Here is a 23,548-nt window from a genome sequence, read left to right as displayed (position 1 = left end):
GTAACATAAATCTCTTTTCTTTTAACCGACTTCCTTATCGGCCCTTCTACAGTGTTCATTTAATTGCTACACGCTTATCAATGTATTAACGTGGAATTAAATGACAAATGGATTATTGCTTATTAATCGTGGCGCACTTGTTGAAGAAGCAGTGCAAGGAGTTGTAATTTCTAGAATTAGAACATGCGTATATGCCACCAAAGTTATTTACGTTACGATCGAACAGCGAACAAAGTCGAGGAGAGAATTTCGGTAAAAAACAAAAATAATAAACGGTTTGGCGGATGCTCGCAGCAACCGTGGAGCAATAAAAATTTGTTACTTTTAACGTCCGGCATACAGAGATGAGTTGTAATCTAAGTATTATTTCCTGAAGTTTCTTGTATGTTTGTTCATTGTCGTCGAGAGAGCATGTGAACGAGTATTGTGTGACGACAATCTACGTACCATCGCGTTTCTTATTGCTTTCGGAGTCTTAGCTTATACATGGTGGTTGCGCTGTTTCATCTATTAAGTACAAATTATTCGACGGCTGCATCGACAACAGCCGCGAAAAAGAAAGGCTTCCGAGACGTTACGGGGGGTCAAGGGAGGGGGGGGGGATTCAATAAGAGTGACGGGGGAGGGGGCAGAGATAATACGTAAAAGGTAGAAAAAAAAAATCAGTATTAAATGTGTTCACACCGGCAGTCTCGTGCTCACGTAAAAAAAAAGTACCTACATCGTCTAAATGAAGATCCTGTTTATCTTGTAAGTAAATGTTCGCGCGGTTTTCTCTTTTGTTTCGCCGCGCCTGATAACAGCTAAGTGGGTAGGGGTAAGAGGGAAGAGATAAATCGCTGAAAGGCCACTAGAGTATGATGATACTGGCATTAACGTAATTTGGCAAAGCTCAAATTACCGAGTACGCATCGGACAATTATTACAGTAACACATTTGTCACGTCGTGTGAACCGTATTTGTTGCTGTTACTCGTTTGGTTTTCCTCCCCGCGCCTAACCGAGAGAGGAGAACACATACACACATATCCCTTTTGCGTTATTAAAGCCGATTTAAAAAATACATTCTCTTTCACAGTTTTCTCGCTCGCTAATTTATAGAATCAGCTGGGTCGTTTCTTTCACTTAATAATTACGCAAGACAACGAGAGTATTATGATTGTTACCGTCACTGACAGCTAAAAGCCCGTGGAACAAAACGGTGAGAATTTTTTCTTTTTTTTTTCCGTTCACCAAATCCATTTTATACTTCATCATATATCTACGTTTTTCGTGTTTTCTCTCTTTCTTTTTTTTTTTGTGTGTTTTGTTTTCGTTTTATACTTCGAAGCCTTCCCGAACAGTAAATCTAGCACCGTTCTTAGACACTTTCACTGGTGACTGTGTTTCTTACGTCACTAAGAAAACAGACAACGACCACCATTACACATCTTTGTCGTCCCGGACGCGGGAAATACGTGCGCGACACCGAAAGAACAATTTGCGCGTGTATGTACAACGATTCTCGCCCGTCGCTCTCTAGCTGCAAGCGTACAAAATTTTGTATAAAAATATTCTTCGTATTATCCGTGTGTATATATATGTACATAATTCGAATAACCACGTTAATTAATACTGTGTATTTAATATCATCGTTCCTTCGTGCGCTCTGCACCACGGGCTTGGTAGCTCGCGGGAAAAAAAAGATTATCGTTCCCCCCACCCCATAAGGTGTTCTGCTACCTTTCGATTCTCGCGTTCACCACGGTAATATATAGAGACAGAATCAGAGAGAAAAAGAGAGCTCAAAAAACGGAGAGGGGTCTCCTCGAACAGGAGAATCGGTAGCAGAAACCACGAGGAGAACAATCTCGTCTTCTACACCCTGTGTATCACTGAACAGAACTCTGCTGTCTAGAGATTCTTTGTTATACATATTTATATATAGATATATACCTAGCAAAGTCGTTCTGTAGCTGGCCAAAAATGTGTTTCAGTGTGTGTCTTCGGATAACGACGTCGCAACTAAATTCAACGGTACGTCCGAGACATTTTCTTCATCTCCCTCTTCTGCTTCTTCGGCGTCCCCAGATAAATGACATTGTTCTCGGCCCTCTGCTTTCACATGCTGCCACAAAAATTCAATTAGTGTCCGACGTTCGACAACGCCAGCCAACTACATCAGCTGTCGCTACGGCATTTGCTAAATATCTTTTTCAAAATTGACAGTGCATACTTTCAAAATTAATATACGACTATCTGAACAACGTGGACATTTTTCTGCAGTTGAGAAACTCTCAAATTTCTTTCAAGAGGCTACACACAACTTGGTGGGTATTTTCTAATACGGTAACGGTAAGTTACAGTTTCTGTTCCTGAAACATCAAATTTCGGAATCGAAATAGCTGCCATTTTTCGAAAAATCAATATATGAAAAAACGGGTATGACAAAAACTTCGTATGTACTATAAGAGAAATTTTTTTCAAACAGAAAGCTGTAGTTTTCGCTGGCCTTCACAAAACCGCATCTACGGGACTCGTTACTTGACATTTATCTTTAAATATTGCAATGTATATACATAAAAGTATGTACTTTAAGATGTATATATACATTTTATGATAAAACTTATTTTTCACGCTTCATGGTGCATCTATTCCCTTAACTCCAATGGCGTTTCGAGTTCGTAAAAATTTGTATATGTTCTAGTAAAAATGCAAAATGCTTTGTACTCACATGCATCATGTATGTAGGCAAGGGGAGGGAGTAATTAAGTTGAGCGGCAGAGTGTGGTGGATGTGCACCAGGTATACGTGGCGGTGTTAACGCGGCAGCCATCATCAAGTGAGGCTGTATTTGTCTTCGTAGAGCTGCCAACATGTCCGCACTTTCCGCGTCCATTTGTTCCGATTGCGGTGGCAGAATCGCGTCCCCTTTTTCTGGAAAAACGTCCACGTTGAAATAGAAATAATTGACCGGTGCGTGGAATACAAAACGTTTGAAGTCCCTACTTCGATGCCTCGTTGGTTTTTCACCCTTAGGTCTACGTCTACGCGTGTGTATCGTATCCCTTCGCATAGTGGACGGACGGTTCACCCCGTGGAGTTTATAATAAAGCCCACAAGCGTTACAAACCATCTCCCCCTTCATGTTTCTTCTCCATATAGTCGTGGTCATGGTGCCGCAATTTGTGCAGGACATGTCTACCTTTTTAGTCATGTTGCCGCTGTGCTGATCGAACTGTTGTTTCTGATCCTCCACCTGCAACGACGACATTACATAAATACAAGCCGAACGGAAGCGCTAATAGAACGTTAGCAATTAATCGTACCTTCACCTTCATTTTATTCGACCACGCGGTAAAATCTTGTGCTTGTTCTTCGTTCGGTTCATGCTGGTAATTAACAATGTCCGGACTCATCGGAGCTTTGCTGGGGTAACTTTGTTTCCTACGGCCCTTTGTCTCCTTTCGTCCGACGCTGGCTGGACTGGATGGATTACTATCCATGGAAGTACCCTGAAGAAAGTTAAAAATAAATATCGCATTTCATTGGAGGGTCAAATTAATTCTGTAACACTAGATTCACGGGGCACTAAAGCTGACTATTTTACATTTCTTTTGAAAAATAACTCGGAGAAATAAATTTGTTGATTCTCCGCGAATCGCAATAATCGTAAAAATATTAGAACGCGTCCCGTAAACCTAGTGTCAATAAGATATGTTGAAAGATTGAAACTTTAATTTTATTTCTAATTCAATGAAATATGGAAAACAAATATAAATTCAGAAGTCTGTGTTTACTCTAATTTTTGTAGTAAGTCTACGATTATTTGTAAACTCGTTCGAAACGCGTGGGGCTAGAAACGCAAACGGCCTGCACCTTGAAAATCGAGCCAGGTACGAGTATTTTGGCCGAGGGTTTCGGAAAAGTAGCAGTAATTCCCCGTGGGTACCTGTTATCAGGACAAAAAGCCAATATAATGGAAAGCGCCACAAAGGATACTGCAGTCCTATTTCTTATTCTACTAGAAATTGAAGAATTCCTCGCGCCGAACAAAGTACGCTCTAAAATCTATAGAAACCCCAACTTATCTGAACATCTGTTAACAGCGGGTTGACATGGTGGGCTCAGCGCTTATGGCCTATCACAAAGAGTCTCCTCGGTTATCTATTATCTACAAGGCCTACCACGTTTCTTACCTGCAGGCAGATGGGACCCTGAATAGACCCAAAAGGGATCCCTTGACACCCCAAGGGTCACCTGACCTGTCTTCCTTTCTATACCTGCAGATCTCTCCTGGTATTTGCATTGAACAAACTGCAAGGACTTCCCATGGAAAACTGTTATTTGCACGGAGATCAGGCCCGGGAGAACAGTAACAGCAAGGAAAAGCAAAGGTCCCTCCCGTTTCTCCATAAATCTCGGAATTTTACCTCAACTTGTAACTCCCGAAAAAAGTCACCGTTCGCTGCTGTGTTTGCACATGCCTAACGTCGCACGTTTCATTAACCCCTTGTCAAACAATACCCAGTCAGACCCGCGATAACGATTTCAAACAAAATCTACCAGATATGTACGTTATTAAATTATAACAAATCTCTACTTCTCCGTTAACAATATATTAATAGCGATGATTGAGATTGTAAAGATCCATGAGGAATTATTCAACAAATTTATTTCTTTGAGTATATATTAACCCTCCGTTTGCATACTGGGTCGTTTTTTTTTTTTTCATTATTCTAGGCTTTTAAAAAGACTACAAAAATTCTGGAATACGTATTGAAGTGCCTATTTTAATGTATAATCGTTAGAACGTCGAATGTTTAAAGCTTCAGTGGGAAAAAATATCGAAAAGGAAGAAATTTAATAGTGAAATTTCGTTCCGGACATAAACGACCCTGGTTGCCCATGGAAAGTTAAAAAAAATGGTTAAAAATTTGGAATCTAGTGTTACACGAACGAGAAGTAGATACAAAGCAAATTGCGATGCAAGGGATTAACGACAACAAGTAGAAAGATAAATGTTAAATGGCACAAACCTTGTTTTCTATACAAGGGACATTGGTGCGATTGCCGAGTACCGAACAGTCCGGTACTGTACGCTCGATTGTAGTCCCTTGAGTGTCTCTGTAGAACCTGATTTGCGGCGACACTCGATCCGAATCGACAGCAGTAATACCGATCTGTCTGTTGTTAATTAAAGTACGCAGAAGATTAGTTGCTTCGCCGGTAAATCCGTTATTCAGTTTGTCGCCGTTCGTCCTGGTAATCTCTAAACTCCTATTACTACAAGAAAAGAAAACCGACTGTTACAATTTTCACGATTACACGAGGGGACAATAGAGCGATAATAAAGTGCAAAGATAAAGCCGTGCAGGTCCTTCTCCGTGAGGTAATTGGGTTCCTACTCTAATCCCAAATAATGACAATGGTATCTTATCTTTGGGACTACACCTGCTGTAAGTGGTAGCTACTTAAGTAATCCATTAGGTAAATATGTATTAGCCACACAAAGCTTGCTTAATTATCCTTAATTAGTAACTGGGCGAATTGACAGTAACAATATCTACTAAACAAACAAGAATATTCTTGAGATTTTTATTTGAATGAATCTAAATTTTTCTGTTTCTCCAACAGAGCTTAATGTTTTATTTAACACAATCTTTGTGCAAAATAAGAATTTCTTTAATAATGCTCTTCAGTTTGTTTAATCCCTTACTGATTTTTGAGATTTCACCCATTTTTTTTTATGAATCCATAAAGTCTGCAGTCTGATAGTAACATTATACTTACTTTGCTAATGCTTGCCACAGTTTAGTTGTTTCTTGGTCGATATTGGTGTCGGAACAATTGCTTTCTGGTGTGTCCATTCTATTCACTGGACTGTGATTGGGGGTGCTTGGCTTGGATTCCTCGTAATTCGATTCGACTTTCATTCTTTTGTTGATGGTCATGTCGTAACCATTTTCCTCCCCCTCTGTATCCTGCTCGTCCCGATCTTCAATTTCTAATCTGTCTGGATCGGAGCTGTTCGAACACGTGTCATCCTCTGGTTCACACTTAATGTTATCATGCTCTGGCATGTCATTGGTGCGCAGCTCCAAATGATGCGTTTGCGTCTGAGGTATAACGTTTTGATTAATGCTGGCCGGAGAGTTAGGCTCCTCATTGAACAATGTTTTGTTCAATTGGAGAAATGACTGTAGAGGGCTTAAGCCCGCTACTTTGGCAGTGGAGAAAGACTTCTTCTAAAACAAAACAAAGTTTCTACTACATCACCGACACGGCACAACAGACTAAACAGGTAAGACTAAAATAATCAGAAAAGCGTGTTAAAACAACATCAACAGAATATACAGCAGGATTATTTACCAATAAAAAAACCAGACACATGCTGAGTAGTTTCTTTTAATTCTAGGAATTAGATACAGTATTTGTACCTTGTACCTGATCAGTGGTAAATAACAGGAAAATAATTATCTATGCATAACTTTTTTTTATGTTGCAGTCGCTATCAAACTGATAAGGTTAAAGTTGATCGCAAATAACAGAAACCTTGAAGTGTCTTATGTAATTACTGATATATCAGGGCACAGAAGCAAATAAATGGTATCCTGTACATTTATTGCAGATGTGTTGGGATTACATAGAACGCATATGTGTCCACGCATTCTTATCTACAATCACACATTACATGTTCACGGTTGCATCATTACTAGGAATGGAATGACTACTACCTCTGTCAGAAGTGTTAAACTAATTTTTCTCCGTTAGTCAATAAACGGCATGCTCACATTACAAGAATCCTATCGTACACCGTTCTACACACTCTTGTTAACCCTTTGCACTCAAGTGGTGGCTCTGAAGCACCACTAGAAATTGTTGTGGCATTATTTCAAAGAAATTACAAAAAATATTACAAAATATTTGTTACATTACAAAATTTGTATTCAATAGATTACTAAACATTTCAATATTATATGTAGAAATCGGATCAGTTTTATATGAATAAAATGAAAATATTCTAAGACAGAAGAAAATTGTAGTTTCAGATTGAAAACAGCGCCGAGTGCAAAGGGTTAAAACTACATGCAAAAATTGCTTAACAAATACCTGATCATCGTGCGATGATAACTGCTTGGCATAATCCAGGTACTGTTTGAGTATGACATCAGATTTATGTGACACCTCGCGGAAGTTGTGTAGTACATCCAACTTGTACACACACCGGTGACAAATGATCGGTGGCAAAGAATCCCCATCTTTCACCTGAATCAAACGCAATCGCAAGATTGATTTTACAATCAACCCAGATCCCTCGATTTCATACAGAGCCTACGTTGTTCAATGTATCGTACAAAGACATATAGGTCATATTCGTGGAACGAACAGATTCCAAGCAGCTCGAAACAGTGAGAGAGAAAAAAATAATGCAACTACCCCTGGCAGAGCAGGTATTGTCAGAGATCAAAAAAATAATCGTTCATACGAAAGTTTCAGAAGTCTCGGATCAGAGAGTCGTTAACACTAGGTTTACGGAGCATTAAAAGTAAGTATTTTACATTACTTTATAAAAATAAAAAGAATGTGTCTATTCAAGTTTTTGGGCATTTTTAAAATAAAATATAAGGAAATAAGTTTGTTGAGTAAAAATAATATGAGTAGATGGATCTTCACAATCTCAATAACCGTAAATTAAAAATATTAGAACCGGTCATTTTGACGGGTCCCGTAAACCTAGTGTTAAGAAAATAAAGAATTTCCGGGAGGATAAGAATACGTTCGGTCCAGACGGGAGTGAAGGCGATGCCGAACGCGATATATGTGTGTGTGAGTGTGTGTGTTGATCGTTCGAAGTAGGTTGGACGGAAGCAGAGCTTTCCTCCAGAAGAAGCATATATAGCGAGAACCCGTGGGGACGGGTAAGACGAATTACAGAAGGGAGAAGAGCAGAGCGCTGCAGGGGAGAGCCCAGAGTGAAATGTGACAGGGACTCGTGGAATCCGCGTGTGAAACCTGATAACAGGCCGTCTAAATAAGGAGCTGGCTCCCCTCCCCTGTGCGGATCCGCACGAGCGAGGAGCAGAGCTTATCACTGCCATTTTAAATGCCCCCGTGAGTAGTCGGCTTATCTCGCGGACACATCTCTTGCCAAACTTTCTCCCGTGGCACGCGCACACACATCCACACACACACACGCGCGCACACACACACACGTGCGCACGTACACGCACAGAGAGCTACACACACGCACCCTTGGGAGACGGCGAACGTCCGAGAGAGACGGAACACGACGTACGACGAGGACAGACGAGGCGAGACGAAGCGAGAGTGATGGTAGAGCACGCGAGAGAGAGGGAGACACGGTGATAATGCGAGCGACCACAGATGGTCGCGTCTTGATTAATCGGTATCGCGAGCGCACGAGGACCCGGTGAAAACTCGGGAAACGGGACTCACCGTGATCGAGAGGCACGTCAGTATCTTGTCGGCGAAGTTTCGCTGGGCGCCCTCCTCCTCGAATATGGACAATTTGACACCGTCCGACGATAAACAAAGGCGACACAGCTCGTAGAACTTGGGCGGTACATCGAACATAATTGTGAGCTCCGGCTACGTTGCGCCCTGCGTAAAGCGCGAGTCATCAAGAGGTAGACTCTTTCCTTGGCCGACGTACTATCTTTCTCCACTGCCACTACGCGTTTAGCGACGAGGAAGGGTACGCGATCACTTATCACAGTCACCGCCGCGGCTCATTGTCAGCGGCACAGTACATACGATCATACACTCTCGACTATAGATAGAAAGGTGACTACCGTCCGGTCCATGCGACCTCGGCTCACGCACTGCGCCAGACGCGACACCCCAACGCGCTTCCGCGATCGATCCACATTACGCATGCGCTCCGAAGTGGGTACACTAGGAACGATTCGAATTCAATGTTTCGGAGGAAAATTTCATTTCATCAAAATTTCTTCAAAATTTCTATTTTGTTTTGGTGGAAAGTATTTTCATCACACCTGTTGCACTACGATTCGCTTTACAGTTGCGGTGATTAGAACTTCTCTGTCGTTCATGAGAAAAAGGTTTGTTTATCAAGCGCCTGTGTACTCTTCTATGGATATGTGTACACAACAACGAAATAGAATTTTGTTTCGGTTCAGGAATTTAATAGCATACGCATCTAAAGCGAAGGAAATGTTTCAAGTCGAAATCCAAATATTTGCAGTAACCCTTTGCACTCGGCGCTATTTTCATTCTAAAACTAAATTTTTCTTCCGTCTTAGAATATTTTCATTTTATTCATGCGAAACTGATCCGATTTCCACATATAATATTTAAATGTTTAGTAATCTGTTAAATACAAATTTTGTAATGTAACAAATATTTTGTAAATTTTGTCTCGTAATTTCTTTGAAATAATACCACAATAATTTCTAGTGGTGCTTCAGAGTCACCACTCGGGTGCAAAGGGTGCAAATAGAGCAGTGTTTTCAGATACTATTTTAACTATACTATTTTTATCTTATTGCATCAAATGGAATATTTTATTTTCAAAATTGTGTACGTACTTTAACACTAAACCTACCGAGCCTTAAAAGCAACTAATACATGTTGTCTTCTAAAAATGACGAGATTGAATTCATTTGAATTCATTCTCCTAAATATATTTATTCAATCATTTCCCACGAAAGCATCTGTACAATTTCAGCAATTGTAAAATAAAAATCTAGAACGGTCATTTTGACCAGCGGTGGTAGGTTTAGTGTTAAAATAAATGGGATTATTTACTATTTACCATTTACAATACTATTTTACCCAGCTCTGAACGAGTCTGACTCGATGTTATAGTGCGAGGGGTTAACGATAAACAAATCTGCTTTTGAAAAGACTGCTAAATAATCAGCAGTTGGTAAAGTGTTAATAGGGTTTAAATATTGACGCGTTTTCCGACGTTTTCCAGGTGTTCAATCCCTTTCTTCTCTTTCATCGAATAGCCCGAAGAGAAGGACGAAAATAAAAATATATAGTAGGGTGTCAAGGTCATGAAATTTAGGTACATACATGATCGTCAAAGGTTCTGACAAGAGTTTTGCATCTAGTGTGCTCTATGTTTATTGGTTTCGATTCTCGATCATCGCCAGTTGGTGGCGCTCGGATACCCGTGGAACCATTTTGAAACTGAAATGAAATGCAATGGAAAATTGTAAACAATAGTTGAGACATTTAAACTTCCAAGAATGTTCTTTAAATTCTTGTTTACTTGACATAAATAATCACTAAATCCTCGCAATCGTCCATCTTCTACAAACACCAATAAACAAATTATTGGTTGAAGCTGTTTCGTTTGACATTCTCAATTCATTTTCCTTCAACAATTTCTGAGGATCTAGTTGCACATTTATGGATGAAAAAATTCTTTGACAGAAAAAGACAACATTACATTTTGATAACAATCGCATGTTAGATCTACTAAGATTTCGTCTAAAATATTTGTATAAAGTAACAATAATGTTTTGGGTGCTTAATTTCGCAGGAGTCCTCGCATTCCCGATCAAACACCGCGCCATCTTTCTTCTACCATTTTTCTGGACCGTCTGATTTTCCTGTTACACTTGTTATGTAATTTAGCTCACGAAAAGTGCACGAGATCCTATCGGTATCTTGTAAACAGAGAATTGAAACTAGGAAATCCAATTAAAGTTTTCTCATTAACCCTATCCTAATCCTAGATAACGATTCAGATCGTTTCGATCGTGGAGACTGATACGCGTTCCAGTTTTCGGATTACGTCGTTAAACTTATTTATATTCGCGTAACAGATACTTCTTTCTCGTTTCTATGCACCTTGTAAAAGGTAACTAGTAACTGTACTTTCGCATCGCGGGCGATCAATTCAGGATAAAGAGGATTCTCTGAACATGTAGCCAGTTGAAAATTTACCGCTAAGACGGCAGAACGATGATTCCCGATCGCATCTCCTGGAAATCAGTTCATCTCCGTCGCAAATGATTCCGATAGATGATGCTATTCTTTTACTCGTGATGTAACGCGAGACAGATGTATTATTAGTCAGGAATCGGACAACGGAATTGTCAGGAATTACGTTGAGACGATGTCCTGGCAACTATAGTATCGTAAAAATGATAAAAAAATTTAATTGACCACTGATTGATCCAATGTCACGCGTTAATCGGAAATCAGCAAGCGAATCGATGGAAGAAACCTGTTTCTTATCACGCGTCATTTTACTAGGAATTTCATTACATCGAATAAGTAGCCCAACCCATAAATAAATCAGGCAAACGGGGGGAATGACTAACGCAAGATTACGCGACCCATCGGCCACTTTCGGCCCACGCTATTTTATCACGCGTTTAATCCGATCTTGGTACGTATAAGGTTATGATACAACGGTCCATGGATTCCGCGTCATATCCTAACTGTTTATACAATGCGCTATCAATTATAAAACGATATTCAAATTTTTATTGCAATCGCGGTTTGTTATCGTCCCTCACGCCACTCTCTTACTACTAAACGATTATGAAGTTGCTTGCATTAAGCCTTCATGTATCAACATATAGCTTTTATTATTATTATTTATAACAATATTTACATAAATGTACACGTGACACACATTTCAGTGAATGCGTGTTCGAATCACACAGAATGCCAGGCAAAGGTGGAATTGTACTAGGCAAGAATTGAATATTCACCTTCCCTTTTAAGAAACTATAATTATAATTTAGTCTGCCCTCAAGTACTTAATATTTCAAGAAATGAAATATGTGAAAAAAATCAAGGCTCGTTGCGTATGTCGTTTCTTCATGCCGAGCTTGATTGCTCTGTTCTGGCATTAGACATCATGAATATTAATCAAAGATGAGTAATTCTACCACATGTACACTCCCTGCATAGAACCATGATGCACTGGAAAAAATAGTCTTATCAATGAGTTACTATCTTCGTGAGAATAGTAACTATAAATACACATCCTTCATGGTAAATCTTTATAAAAGTTCTGGAACGAAAAGACGTCTTGAATTTCGTTCAGAATGGTACACTGCGAAAATTTCACTGCAATATACAAAATTTCTTTCTAATTTTTCAAATATTACGATAGAGAAAAACTGAAAGTATAGATTAATCGTAAAAATCCCAGAGCATTCCATTCTTATCATGAAATGTCCGATATCGATTCAAATATATTCGGAGATTCAATTCAGAGTATTAAAAAGGAATGTTCCGTTTCAAGATCATAAATAAAAGTGTACCCCTTTTGTGATATACGCTCGCAAAAGCAACACGAGAGTGTTCAAATATACAGGCGCATTCATTTGTAGAAAATATGTACATTTTGAATGGACGTGATTCACCTTTGCAGAATAACGTTTTGTGAGGTATATACTGTACATATTGTACGAGGTCATGAAATAACTTAAGTAAAATAACATTTACCAAAATATATCTATCATTAAACTTATATCACAATTCGCTTTTAATCCTCTCTCTTCCAGAAATGTTTCGCCGTGGAATAGCCTTTTCCGTTTGAGTGCTATTCATTTGACTATCTAACTCGTGTAACCTAATATTTCTATAATATTTCCTATATTTCTTCCTAATAAGTTTCACTTTACGTTGATCATTTCTGAGATCGTTGGTGGAGCCTAACATCAAGTGTATGTCCTTAATATGCGCTAACTTCGACAATATGATTTTCCTCTTGTTTTTCGCACTCTTCCTTCCCAGTAAGTTAACGTGCCTGATAAACTTTCGATAATCCCGGAGCAATCGTTCAATGATATCTAAACACAGCCAACGTGTTCGAGCAATGCACGTGTCTGGTTGCTCGCCAGCTCCAGACTCGCAAATATTTACAAGAGCTTCGACATGCGAGTCCCCGTCCAAATTCGCCAAGACGAAGTTAACAAGATTAGGAATGGTAATTGGCAGAGAAAATGGATACATCGTGCTATCCTCTTTTCTGAAATAATTTAGAATGAAGCATATCGCAGAATTCGATTAAATTCGCTACGTTTTAATTACCTTTTGGCAGGAAAAAATAGAATGGATGGGAATCGATTTATATTATACTCCCACGGTAAATCATTGTTATCACCGTCAACCCTGACGAATAGAAGATGATCCATTTTACGTAGATAATGAGCCACTGTTAAATATGTATATGAAATCGCGCTACAAAATGCACAATAAGGAGAATGGTACATCACAACCACATCCTGCGTGTAAAGATCATTAGGTTTAATAAATGTTCTAATTACTATTTTACTTCGTACCATTGTGTGTTAATTATGTTGTCTAATTTACCTTTGTTGAATCTAAAATCGTGTCTAAGAAGTTTTCTGTTGTTAATTCTGGTATACACACGCTCTGCGCGTCTTTCGTTTCGCAAGTAACATTGCTTTTGAACTTCTGAGCGTAACGCCTCGAGTTACTTGACCGTAGAGTCCTTTGTAACAAACCTTGAGCATAGTTATTTATAAGTTGTATAAGTGTATATCGATTAAAATCGTCCTGCAGGACATATTGACTTTCGTGCTGCAAAAAAAAAGAAAATCATTGTACACTAATGATACTATTAAATCGTGATAACAAAAAACAGCGCAGAAGCTGGACTTACAGCGGCGTCTAATATGACGACAGCAGTCTTATCTTTTCGTTTCAGAACGTCTATTCCAAGAGCCTCCGCGAAATGATAGTAGTGCAAACTATCGATTGCTATCAGACGCAATGATGTATTCATTTTACACGCGGAAACTGTCAAATTTATATCCGGTTGGTCGTGGTAATCGTGTGGAAATACAGGCGGATGATATTTGTTTGCAGTTATCCACCTTATGCACTCTTGTTTTAAATTATTTTGCTTCACAGCGTCCGCAGATTGCGCGTCGTATTCGTTCCCAGCGAACGACGACGCTTTCTGTCTCTGACTAACAAATGAAAATAAAATCAATAACAGCTGACCAATATCGTCTATCGCACAAACGTTTTTATACCTTTTAAATTTGAATCCTTGTTGTAGCTTCGCAGGTACGTGAGCTTTCTTGCAGCAAACATCATTCTTCTCTTGTAGATCCTCCATGGTAGAAACTTTAAAAATATCTGCACCTTTACACATGTGGCCTAATTTATCCGAGTCAAGTCTACAAACGGATGTTTCGCTTTCTGCAGTTTTCGGTGCGTTTTTCTTACACGAAGAACATTTATTCATTACAACATTAGCACAACAACTCTCATTGATCCATCGTTGGATAGACACATTGACAACTGGCTCGTTCGATTGATATTTGTTCTCCTTCAGGATCTTCGCACATTGTCTGTTTCTCTCGGAGTGTCTATCAATAGCAGTGCGGCGATTAAAACCGAGCCGGTTGAAGATATTTTTAGCCAAGACACTGTCCGCACAGTTTAAATACTGAAGCCCGACTTCTCTAATCTGAAACATCGGTAAAATTGTATTATATATCTTCCGAGATAGAGAAATCTTTGCTAAATTACTACCCACCAAATTATAATTGTAATTTTCAAGGTGTAAAGGATTACGAGGTGTGAAGAGAAAAAGTACAGGCCTCTCTTTCAAATATGGTGCTAAAGTGAGTGCTTTTACCCCAGGAGGCTGTAGCCATAGCGCCGGTTGGTGCAACGAGCTCCTAATCCAACTTAATATATTTTCGGACGTCCATTCAGAGTCTTCTGGATACCTCTAAACATTTGAATTCTCAAACTCATTTAATCATCCTATATACGCAAACGTTTCTGCTTTATGTATCGCGTATTCACACAGATTTCTTTATCAAACATTTTCCTGTACTTACAAGAAACTCGTTCCACATCATCAAATCTGCGGATGGAAATTTATAGACCTTATGATCCCTTTCACCGGCTAATGCACTGGTAACAATAGCAAACACCAATTCTCTGTTAGGATCGGTCTCTAAAGCACTAATAGCAGCCTTGTGAAATTCTTTGTAACCAGGTGTTCTATCTAATCTTGTAAAATTAAAATATCCTACTACTACAGCCTGCAATAGTGCATACAGGTGATTATATGTTCCTTGCAAAAGAATTTACAATGATTAACGACACTTGTATTTACATCATAATTCACAAGTAAATCCATCAGCTGATCTGGATGGGTGACCCTAACTATCGGATTCATTGCTGCATTAAGAAAACGAATCATGTACTGCGAAGTACGAATGCCTGTGTACTGTATACCAAATTCTATCGGCGGATAGAGCATTAAGAGCGGGTATCTTTGAATTTTATACAGTCCTCTACATTCCGAGCTTGGATGCCAGCAGTTAATAGCAGCAAAGAATATCTGAAACAACAATAATAACAATTACTTTATTCTTACAATATCGTCAAGACTATCAATGCATACCTGTGAATCATAGTACTGAGCAACTCTTTCAAACTCTGAACGCACAGCTTGACTCTCAGCATCCCATGGGGCATAGTACATAACAAAACTAAAATCTGCTTCGTGAACCCTCTCTACCGCTGCTCCCATATGACCTTTATAAAAATCTAGCACAATTGAACTATAATTAAAAAATGGCTTGGCTATAGGTGGTTTTGACACCTTGGGTGATCTAAAAATTAAAACAAAAAACTCGTTCATGGACCCTTCCAAACGAAAGCGTATTCCAAAAAAAGAAACAAACAAAATATAAAAATAGAAAAACCACATTTGCGAATTTACATAATACCAACCATCTGGTCGTCGCGGAAAGTAATTACTAAATCGATCTTTACGCAAATTCCAATTTTTATAATTAATTTCAACAAATTAGGATAAAGGGAAAATTTCTTCTCGAAACCCGGAGATTTGTTACGGCAAGAATAAAGTAAAAATCTTATGAAATTTCCTTGTATTTTTCAATTTTGTTTACACCATAAATACATAAAGATTCGCGATGTAATGGTTCAACATAACCTAAAACTTACGAGCTGTGCAGCGCGGTCAAGACGGTGAAGGTGACCGCGAGGTAAAAACAGATTTCCCTGGCGTAGGAGAACATTTTGCTGGCCAGCCTCTCTTCTATCGCAAGCCTCTGGTTCGACTCCTTGGCCACGTCGTTACTTCCTGAGTCCGGTGCGATCGTGTGCGAGTTATCAGCATTTCTTGGCGTGCTTGTTTCCAGCTCTTCCTTCAACATTATCCGTGACAACCGAAAGGAAATTAAGGGACGAGAATGTCGCCGCGTGTTACAACCTCATCACACTTTCCTCATTTACCCGATCTGGTCGGTCGAGCCGCTGCTTATTTAATTAAAAGTACCTAATTAGCCGGGTTTTTCGTATGTAGTTCTCTATTGAGCCACCTGTATTTTCATATCAGAGTGGCCAGAGGTAGCTGACATGTGTGCGTCGTGCGGTGGATTCCGGTACTAAATCAACAATGCCACTTTGACTTTTTATATCATTACTGTCGCTAAAAGACGTTTGAACGTTTAAGACGCCCTCAAGTTGTGATTTGTTGAGTCACAGCAACAACGGGAAACAATCTAAATTTTATTTGGACTTGTTAAACTTAATGGGGCCGGCGTGGTTTGAAATTCCTATATGTATGCAAGGGTCAAAATCTATACAAACTGTCGCTTCAATATTGCAGTGAGCAGTTTAGAAGTGGTCAATTGTGTTTCCTAAAAATCCAATCTACGTCTGTATAGAGCCCAAATTGCGAATTTCTACCTCATCGTGGAGTAATTTGTAATATTCGGCAGAAAATTCGAATTCTGAAGCAAGTATGACGTCACAAGATGGCTGCCGCTGAGAGATTCTCTTAATTTCGAGAGATTTAATGTTCGTATCGAAAAAAAGGCTCTATACAGACGTAGCAGAGACATGTACAAACACGGTGGTATGCATTTTTAATTGATTACTTACTTATGTCTAGAAAAAAAAGGACAGCGTAACATAGCGTGATAGTCAAACCAGGCCAAATGCCTGATAGAGACAGATTAGTACCACGGTTCACCGCACGGTGTACATGAGTCGTGTTGGTGTTTATACATACATCAATGTGACGTCAGCGGGAGGTGCAGTGTTATGGTACTTCAGGTCACCCTGATTTCGATGGACCGGAAACAGCTGATCGCTTGACAACATATCATCCGCGCGGAACACAAGAACATAACATTGGAATCGTTGCGATATATTGTGAAGTGTAATAATCAGCGAATGGGAAACAAATTTGTCCAAAAATACACGCAGTTGTTTGCAGCGCGAAATGATCGAACCACAGTCTTCTGCTAAGAATTATTCGTACGGTCAAATGGAACGAATAATTTGAGTTGAAGTAAGTTTGTATTTTGATTTGTAATTTTATTGTTTGCAATAATAGAATTATTGTCTTATACAGGTTTTTAAGTGATGTAGTTTCTGTATTACCATGCGTATGAAATGGGTAGCTTACCAGTATCTTCAGACAGTTTAAGTTTAAGAAATGATGATGTTTAAGAAGTGATCATTATAAAGAAATAATATGAAGAGTTTATTGATTTTTGTACCGAACAAACTTTTCAAAGGAAAGCCAGGATACCTGTTTGGCAAAGTACTGTACGATGAAAATACTGGAGTGAAGAAAGTCTATGTTATTGGGATAAGTAAAACGGAGAATTTAGAAACGATAAAATGCAGCACCAATATTATTGGATACTATTCTGGAGTAGAACAGAAACGTGGATATGTAGATAAGAAATGTGCAGACTGGATTCCTACATTTCTACGCTCTGGTACTTCCAAAGAAGACGATTACGATTATGGTATAAAGAGCATTACCATATATAATAAAAAGATTTCAACCCTGAATTGCCACACAGTTTTTATTATATATGATCAAACAGCTCTCAGAGAAACAGAATTGTTGCAACAGAAAGCAGTATCTGGAGATCATTTTTATGAACTAATGAAAATTGTACAGAATAAACAAGTGGAAGAAGTATTACAAAAGAAAGGGAAATTTACTTATATAAAGGAAACTCTGCTGGTCTATCTTATGTTTCTGTATTTCTATCCAGTTCTTCTTCTCAATAAAATAACACATAAATTGTTACCAATTTTTAAATACTCTTCCCTTGGTTTACACATTCACGGCTGGTTGGAGAATGTTAAATGGATGTTAATCGCAGTGATACAAAATAAGAGGTTCACACTGAAAACTGGCAATTACGTGTTTGCATTGATAATAGATATGTTATTAGGAATATTTATATTGCAATTGTTGTTGCACTATTTGGAGAATACATTCCCGTCTGAAATTCTTTTGAATAATGCAGAGGCAAGTTCGAAATTTAATATAGCTATAACAATAACATATTTTATTAATATGTAACTCTGTGTCTAATTTTTTACAGAAAGTTGTGACACTACTTAAAGATTTAATTAACTGGTTGATGGGCGCGCCAGCTGGATTAAAATTAAATCTTGCCCTGAATAATATGCTTGGAAAATTTTTTCTATATCATATACACTTATGGTGGACATTTTTGATATTTATAAAACCCTTAATGGATTTTGCTTTTGTAGTTTTAGTACTACTTGGAAGATTGGGGGTTACATTTCAAATAGCGATAGCTGCAGACCTTCTAGCTCTTGTCAGCTTTCACGCATATTGCATTTATGTGTATGCAACAAGGTAATTAAAGATAGCAATTAACATATTTGAGTAGGCAATTAACTGGATTTTTGTGTTAGGCTTTTCAACATTCAATTAAAGGGCATCACAGGATTAGTCCGACTGTTTTTAGGTAAAAAAAAGAATCCACTACGAGAGAGAGTAGACTCCTGTCAGTATCAGCCAGATCAATTGTTTGTTGGTACATTGTTGTTCACAATACTTTTGTTCCTTATGCCAACAACATGGGTGTATTATGCAGTTTTCACTATGGTACATAAACCAGTAAATTATTATTAGTTTAATAATTACCATGTATACAGTGTGAGATACCTAACATTTCAACTTATATATCAATAGCCTGTATAATGATTTATTACAGCTCAGATTAGCATTGATCGGGTTTGGAGGATTCCTAACTAGACTGAAATTTTATCTTCAAGTTATGCCAGTGTACACATTTTTTAAATGGTTTCTGCAGTCCTATAGTACACGCAGTAAGTAAAATAATTTATAGTTGACTGGCCTATTGCTCTATTTAAATAACAATTCTTTCCACTTAAGGTATTGTCAATATTAAATTACATTCGCACCGTGCTGATGGACCAATTATATTAATAATGTCAATGGTTGTGGCACCATGGCAGCACACATGGAAGAAATGTATGCCAGATACAATTGCGCAACATCCACCCATCGAATGGAATAAGATAGTAAACAATATAATATGGGGTGAACTACTGTACCCTTTGTAATTATCTATTTACAAATTTTATAATACAATAAACATACCATTGTATTTACTAAGCATATACTTTCTATACAGTTTTCATATATTCCATTCTAGCTTTCTCCTGTTGTTTTTTGATACCATAAAGAAACTCTTGCATTTCTGGATTCATGTTATTAGTAATTTTTTCGTCGATATCATTTTCCTCTCTAAGTATGCAGAAATAAACAAGGAAAACAGCAATACTGAATGATACAATGATTCCTTGCAAATATGGCGTATCAAATGTTAGACCATTAGCAGGCCATGTGGCTGCTTCAGAAGTTGAGAATTTTATCGGTTTGTTAGAATCATCTTCATCGTCATTTATGTCATTGGTAGTAGATTTGGAGGTACTGCCCACATGAGAGGTCGCGCATCTAAAAAATATGCAATAAATTTTGCTGTCGTTTTCATGTCGTATTTGTCAGAATATATGTGTTTATTAATTTTGAAAACAAAACTTTTGTTGCGGCTCATAACCTAAACGATATCAAATTTCATAGAACATCAAATCGTTACACATTTCAATATACGTACCTTTTTATCAGCGACGCAGCACTTTTAGGCCGTAATGCAGCTTGAATTAATTTTAAACGCAACATTTTTTAAACGATATGAGTTCGCACACGACGTATCTTGTAATGACGAAAAACTATCTGCTCTCATGTAATAAATATGTCTACAATACGTCTACATACGCTTGAACGTCGACATGTATATATAAGTATATAATTATATTTTGCACTAAATTATTTTTTCTATTAAATAACAGTCGCTTGTTGTGGCTTAAGCCGATGACATCGCGCTTGTGCTTTTTTTTTTATAAACAAACAATTCTTTCTGATTCTGGTCTCAAAGCTCTTATTCTTGTTTCTTCTGTATCACAGGTTCGAGCATGCACATGTACTTGCGGCGGTAATCAATTTTGAAAGTGGATAAAAATTCTGTATATTTTCTTATACGTATCATTCAATTCTTACAAAATAACAGCTTTAAAAATTTTACCTAAACGTAGCAAATTCATCATTAAGTTCTTACAAAATACAAATTGAAAAGTGCATGCGATGGGATCTGATGGCACGTCAGAAGTTGAGGTTAAAAATCCGAAGTTACGAAAAAGGAATAAAAAAAAAGATAAACTGGAAGGTGAATATCTAGAAATTTTCGTTTACAAATAATAATATTTTATCTCGCATGTTGTGCAAATGACATAAACGCTACCTCGCATTGTTTGTCAAATTAGATCTCGGTAACGTTACGTCCGATACTCGATCTTAAAAAAGGATATTCTAATTAATATTTTACGGAATGTATAAATTAAATTCTATTGCAGATGCACCGGACAACAATGTTGACCAAATACAAGAAAGCAACGAGCAAAAAGTAATACAGAGAAGAAGAAGGAAAAGAAAACAAAAGTCAAATAGCAGCCATAATGGCACCAATAACGAGGAAAATGATGGGGAAGAAAATAATTTTGTTGGTGCACAAACAAATAAGAATGAACAAGATTCGAACGATGAAGTAATCTTCCCTAAAAAACATCAAAGATCAGCGTAAAGTGTTCTTATCTACATTGTCATTTCTAGGCTTCAGCTAGAATTTTCCTAAATCTCTTTTTATTTCAGTGTTACGAATGCAGAGAGTGATCCAGACAATATAGAAGCTGAGGAGAGCGAAGTAAAGAAGCCAAAGCAACCTTCCAAGAGGCAGTTGAAAAGGGAAAAGGCTGAGAAGAAAGAAAACGAAAAGAGAGAGGCCCATAGACTGGATGCAATGAAGAAGGGACTGACATATGTTTCAAAGGTGTCTTATCAAAATTCAAAAAGTCACGGATGCAGGAATATTTTTAATCAGTATTTTATCTTTGCAGTGGAAACATGCAAGAAGCGAATGGAAATTCGAGAAGCTGAGACAAATATGGTTAATAGATAACTTATTAGACGAAACTTGCATTCCAGACAACATTTTCCCTACAGTTTTAGAATATTTCGAGGGCTGCAAAGGAATGGCAAGGGAACAACTTCTAAAAAAGGGAATGGACGTTATAAAGAAAATAGAGGAGAACGAGGAGAACAAAGACGAAATGGAGACTGTTGCTTATCAAAGGGCAAGACAGCTTTTACAAGCTTTACCTACAGAAACATAATTAGCTCAGAGAACATACTAAAAAAAGTGTCGGATCATTTTGTACTTTGCATTCATTAATGATCATTAGATGTACTAGCAAAATTAAATGTTGAATGTTAAATTTCCGAATCGTTTTTAATTGTATGTGTATAAATTTTTAGTTGTTTTTTTTTATCACTATGCAATAACATCTTTGCATTCGAAACTCATAAATTTTGTTGTACATGTAACTGTATTAAGTATTTGTAAATAATAAAATTTATCAGTTTATTACATGTACAAGATTTTATTTAACAATTTCAATAGTTTCCTATAAATTAACAGTTTATAAAGTTAAAGGCTACACACTGTTAAAAAGTTTCACTTTGTACTTATTAACAGGGAAATATCCTTGTACATAGAATCATACAAGTGTCTCATCAACTACAGGATATTTCAATCGAGATCATAATTAAAATTACATTACTCTGTATACTTTTCTACAAACTGTTTAAGCTTATCTACATCTTGAAGACCAACAATTCGATCTAAAACCTTTCCATCCTTCATAGCAATTAATACTGGTACAGAGCCAACCTGTGTACAAATATAATCTTTGTAATATATGTACATCTATACACATATTATAAATGTCATTTCACATTTCTTACTTCTATTAATACTTTGCTTGGTAAACCCTATTAACATTTTATTTACTTCACTAATAATTTCTTTTAGGATTGATACATATTTACAAAAAATTATTAGGAAAACCTTTTAAAACTCGCATGGCCATCAGTAAAAAGGTTATGGGGATGGTCATTGGCAGGGTTTTCTAAATCCAGACATTTCTATATTAATATTTAAGTAAAATTAATTATTTTGTAATATAAACTAGACTAGACTATTTTTAGAAAGTTTACGTAAAAGATATTTACAAAATATAGGGTGTTTTATGAATCCTTACCACAAATTATACATTCTACATTTGTTGTTCTTCTTGAAACTATGATTTCTGGGTCTAAGAAGACCCGTCGACGGCCATACGAGTGTTAATAGATTTTTGGTATAGCGCATCGAATTGTTTACCCTTTAAACTAAATACTGACCTCATAGTCCAAAGCCAAGTCGCTGTTCTCGTCAATGTCGACTTTCGCTAACAAAACTTTTCCCTGTTTTTCCGCGATGACTGACTCTATGCGTGGTGTGAGCATACGACAGGGATTGCACCATCTGTAACAGGGATTGCACACATTAGAGGTTATCTTCTACAAAAATAAGCTGACAATAAGAGCAAAGATATCAACGTACGTTGCAAAAAAGTCAACGATCACAGGCACCTTGGACTTCTTCACGCGATCGTCAAAATCTTTTGGATCCTGAACTTTAAAGGCTGTCGAGTCTGTTTGTGCTTGAGCCGGGGCGTTTGCAAAAGTTCTGCTTCCCAAAGCGTTTCGAACAGTCCTAACTCCGACACGCAACATTGTTTCTTACGTCTCGTGAGCGCACAATGGTAACAACGAATAATATCTGAAACGGCAAGGTCGTTATTATAAACGTTTCCAAAACGCAGTACACAATGCGTCTAGATCTAACCTATCCTTTCACGATCACACAGCGGATAAAGTAGGTTGCGTCAATAAGGGGTGGCAGCACCAACATTGCAAAGCGAGAATACGCATTTATAAATTTTCCAATCTGATGAAATCAGCTCAAAAATATTTTCATTGAATAAAGATTGCAGGAAATACACACGATTTAAAAATCTGCACTTGATCGTATGCATCTTTGTAAATTGATTAACGTTCGGAGGAAACTTCAGAGATTCTAGAATGTAGCAGAAATTTGTTTACCGTCTTGAAGCATTTCATTATTAAATTTACGCTGTTTATTGTTCTGTCAAGTTCTGAGGAAAATAAAAGATTTACCGAGCTCTATTCAACTATTTATTGTACTGACAGAGAGGAAATGAGAGTGCTCACGCTCGAGGTTTTAGTGTCCCCACTTTTCTGCATCATCTTTTTAGCCTGGAACAGAACC

The 23,548-nt window shown here is 37.7% G+C and overlaps 5 protein-coding genes across 14 annotated transcripts; 1 reads left to right on the top strand and 4 right to left on the bottom strand.

Annotated features, from left to right (window-relative positions):
* Window positions 1-1,305: 1,305 nt before the first annotated feature.
* LOC143360770 (uncharacterized) lies at window positions 1,306-8,854 on the bottom strand. 6 transcript variants are annotated; one of them, XM_076799908.1, is made up of 9 exons: window positions 8,439-8,854; window positions 7,092-7,247; window positions 5,772-6,226; window positions 5,018-5,264; window positions 3,308-3,493; window positions 2,988-3,237; window positions 2,713-2,915; window positions 1,935-2,106; window positions 1,306-1,521 (listed from the first exon to the last, which is right to left on the bottom strand). In XM_076799908.1, exons 1-8 carry the CDS (start codon window positions 8,574-8,576, stop codon window positions 1,972-1,974), a joined length of 1,770 nt encoding a protein of 589 aa, XP_076656023.1. In that variant the 5' UTR covers window positions 8,577-8,854; the 3' UTR covers window positions 1,306-1,521; window positions 1,935-1,971. The 6 variants fall into 6 exon arrangements, with proteins under 6 accessions (XP_076656023.1, XP_076656029.1, XP_076656043.1 ...); XM_076799914.1 differs by having other exon boundaries at window positions 1,306-1,396; XM_076799928.1 differs by having other exon boundaries at window positions 1,306-2,106; window positions 3,314-3,493.
* A 2,699-nt stretch (window positions 8,855-11,553) lies between these two features.
* LOC143360621 (thioredoxin domain-containing protein 11) lies at window positions 11,554-16,440 on the bottom strand. 4 transcript variants are annotated; one of them, XM_076799655.1, is made up of 11 exons: window positions 15,957-16,440; window positions 15,391-15,601; window positions 15,100-15,327; window positions 14,819-15,025; window positions 14,509-14,706; window positions 14,000-14,439; window positions 13,624-13,933; window positions 13,311-13,541; window positions 13,029-13,222; window positions 12,441-12,966; window positions 11,554-12,059 (listed from the first exon to the last, which is right to left on the bottom strand). In XM_076799655.1, exons 1-10 carry the CDS (start codon window positions 16,166-16,168, stop codon window positions 12,468-12,470), a joined length of 2,730 nt encoding a protein of 909 aa, XP_076655770.1. In that variant the 5' UTR covers window positions 16,169-16,440; the 3' UTR covers window positions 11,554-12,059; window positions 12,441-12,467. The 4 variants fall into 4 exon arrangements, with proteins under 4 accessions (XP_076655770.1, XP_076655779.1, XP_076655763.1 ...); XM_076799664.1 differs by having other exon boundaries at window positions 11,554-12,966; window positions 15,391-15,550; XM_076799648.1 differs by having other exon boundaries at window positions 11,554-12,966; window positions 15,957-16,439.
* Window positions 16,441-16,972: 532 nt separating this feature from the next.
* On the top strand, window positions 16,973-21,799 carry Pig-q (phosphatidylinositol glycan anchor biosynthesis class Q). Its single transcript, XM_076801276.1, has 13 exons — window positions 16,973-17,310; window positions 17,374-18,291; window positions 18,368-18,648; window positions 18,708-18,900; window positions 19,010-19,124; window positions 19,192-19,378; window positions 19,475-19,570; window positions 19,650-19,749; window positions 20,287-20,302; window positions 20,415-20,480; window positions 20,733-20,955; window positions 21,028-21,205; window positions 21,273-21,799. The coding sequence occupies exons 2-13, from the start codon at window positions 17,497-17,499 to the stop codon at window positions 21,546-21,548; spliced, it is 2,526 nt and encodes an 841-aa protein (XP_076657391.1). The 5' UTR covers window positions 16,973-17,310; window positions 17,374-17,496; the 3' UTR covers window positions 21,549-21,799.
* Window positions 19,356-20,096, bottom strand: LOC143361051 (uncharacterized). The gene is made up of 2 exons (XM_076800312.1): window positions 19,937-20,096; window positions 19,356-19,776 (listed from the first exon to the last, which is right to left on the bottom strand). The coding sequence occupies exons 1-2, from the start codon at window positions 19,999-20,001 to the stop codon at window positions 19,446-19,448; spliced, it is 396 nt and encodes a 131-aa protein (XP_076656427.1). The 5' UTR covers window positions 20,002-20,096; the 3' UTR covers window positions 19,356-19,445.
* On the bottom strand, window positions 21,796-23,237 carry LOC143361040 (thioredoxin, mitochondrial). 2 transcript variants are annotated; one of them, XM_076800300.1, is made up of 4 exons: window positions 23,105-23,237; window positions 22,820-23,038; window positions 22,618-22,741; window positions 21,796-22,105 (listed from the first exon to the last, which is right to left on the bottom strand). In XM_076800300.1, the coding sequence occupies exons 2-4, from the start codon at window positions 22,990-22,992 to the stop codon at window positions 21,992-21,994; spliced, it is 411 nt and encodes a 136-aa protein (XP_076656415.1). In that variant the 5' UTR covers window positions 22,993-23,038; window positions 23,105-23,237; the 3' UTR covers window positions 21,796-21,991. The 2 variants fall into 2 exon arrangements, with proteins under 2 accessions (XP_076656415.1, XP_076656406.1); XM_076800291.1 differs by lacking the exon at window positions 23,105-23,237 and having other exon boundaries at window positions 22,820-23,098.
* Window positions 23,238-23,548: the final 311 nt, after the last annotated feature.

Source organism: Halictus rubicundus, chromosome 1 (assembly GCF_050948215.1).
Source record: "Halictus rubicundus isolate RS-2024b chromosome 1, iyHalRubi1_principal, whole genome shotgun sequence".
Taxonomy (NCBI): domain Eukaryota; kingdom Metazoa; phylum Arthropoda; class Insecta; order Hymenoptera; family Halictidae; genus Halictus; species Halictus rubicundus.
The sequence above is the reverse complement of the archived record's forward strand: the minus strand, read 5'-3'. Positions and strand labels throughout refer to the sequence as shown.

Excerpts from the sequence above, each read along its gene's own strand:
- LOC143361051 (XM_076800312.1), bottom strand. The coding sequence starts at position 20,001 with ATGTTGCGTTTAAAATTAATTCAAGCTGCATTACGGCCTAAAAGTGCT. Across the intron at positions 19,777-19,936 it reads GCTGCGTCGCTGATAAAAAG|ATGCGCGACCTCTCATGTGG; the intron begins GTACGTATATTG and ends CATATTTTTTAG.
- LOC143360621 (XM_076799655.1), bottom strand. The coding sequence starts at position 16,168 with ATGTTGAAGGAAGAGCTGGAAACAAGCACGCCAAGAAATGCTGATAAC. Across the intron at positions 15,602-15,956 it reads TTGACCGCGCTGCACAGCTC|ATCACCCAAGGTGTCAAAAC; the intron begins GTAAGTTTTAGG and ends TTTAATTTTTAG. Across the intron at positions 13,223-13,310 it reads CGATTTTAGATTCAACAAAG|GATGTGGTTGTGATGTACCA; the intron begins GTAAATTAGACA and ends CTTTACACGCAG.
- LOC143361040 (XM_076800300.1), bottom strand. The coding sequence starts at position 22,992 with ATGTTGCGTGTCGGAGTTAGGACTGTTCGAAACGCTTTGGGAAGCAGA. Across the intron at positions 22,742-22,819 it reads ATCGTTGACTTTTTTGCAAC|ATGGTGCAATCCCTGTCGTA; the intron begins GTACGTTGATAT and ends TCCCTGTTACAG. Across the intron at positions 22,106-22,617 it reads ACTTGGCTTTGGACTATGAG|GTTGGCTCTGTACCAGTATT; the intron begins GTCAGTATTTAG and ends ATTTGTACACAG.
- LOC143360770 (XM_076799908.1), bottom strand. The coding sequence starts at position 8,576 with ATGTTCGATGTACCGCCCAAGTTCTACGAGCTGTGTCGCCTTTGTTTA. Across the intron at positions 5,265-5,771 it reads CTGTGGCAAGCATTAGCAAA|TAATAGGAGTTTAGAGATTA; the intron begins GTAAGTATAATG and ends CTTTTCTTGTAG. Across the intron at positions 3,238-3,307 it reads CGAATAAAATGAAGGTGAAG|GTGGAGGATCAGAAACAACA; the intron begins GTACGATTAATT and ends TCGTCGTTGCAG.
- Pig-q (XM_076801276.1), top strand. The coding sequence starts at position 17,497 with ATGAAGAGTTTATTGATTTTTGTACCGAACAAACTTTTCAAAGGAAAG. Across the intron at positions 18,649-18,707 it reads ATTTATGTGTATGCAACAAG|GCTTTTCAACATTCAATTAA; the intron begins GTAATTAAAGAT and ends TTTTTGTGTTAG. Across the intron at positions 21,206-21,272 it reads GACTGACATATGTTTCAAAG|TGGAAACATGCAAGAAGCGA; the intron begins GTGTCTTATCAA and ends TTATCTTTGCAG.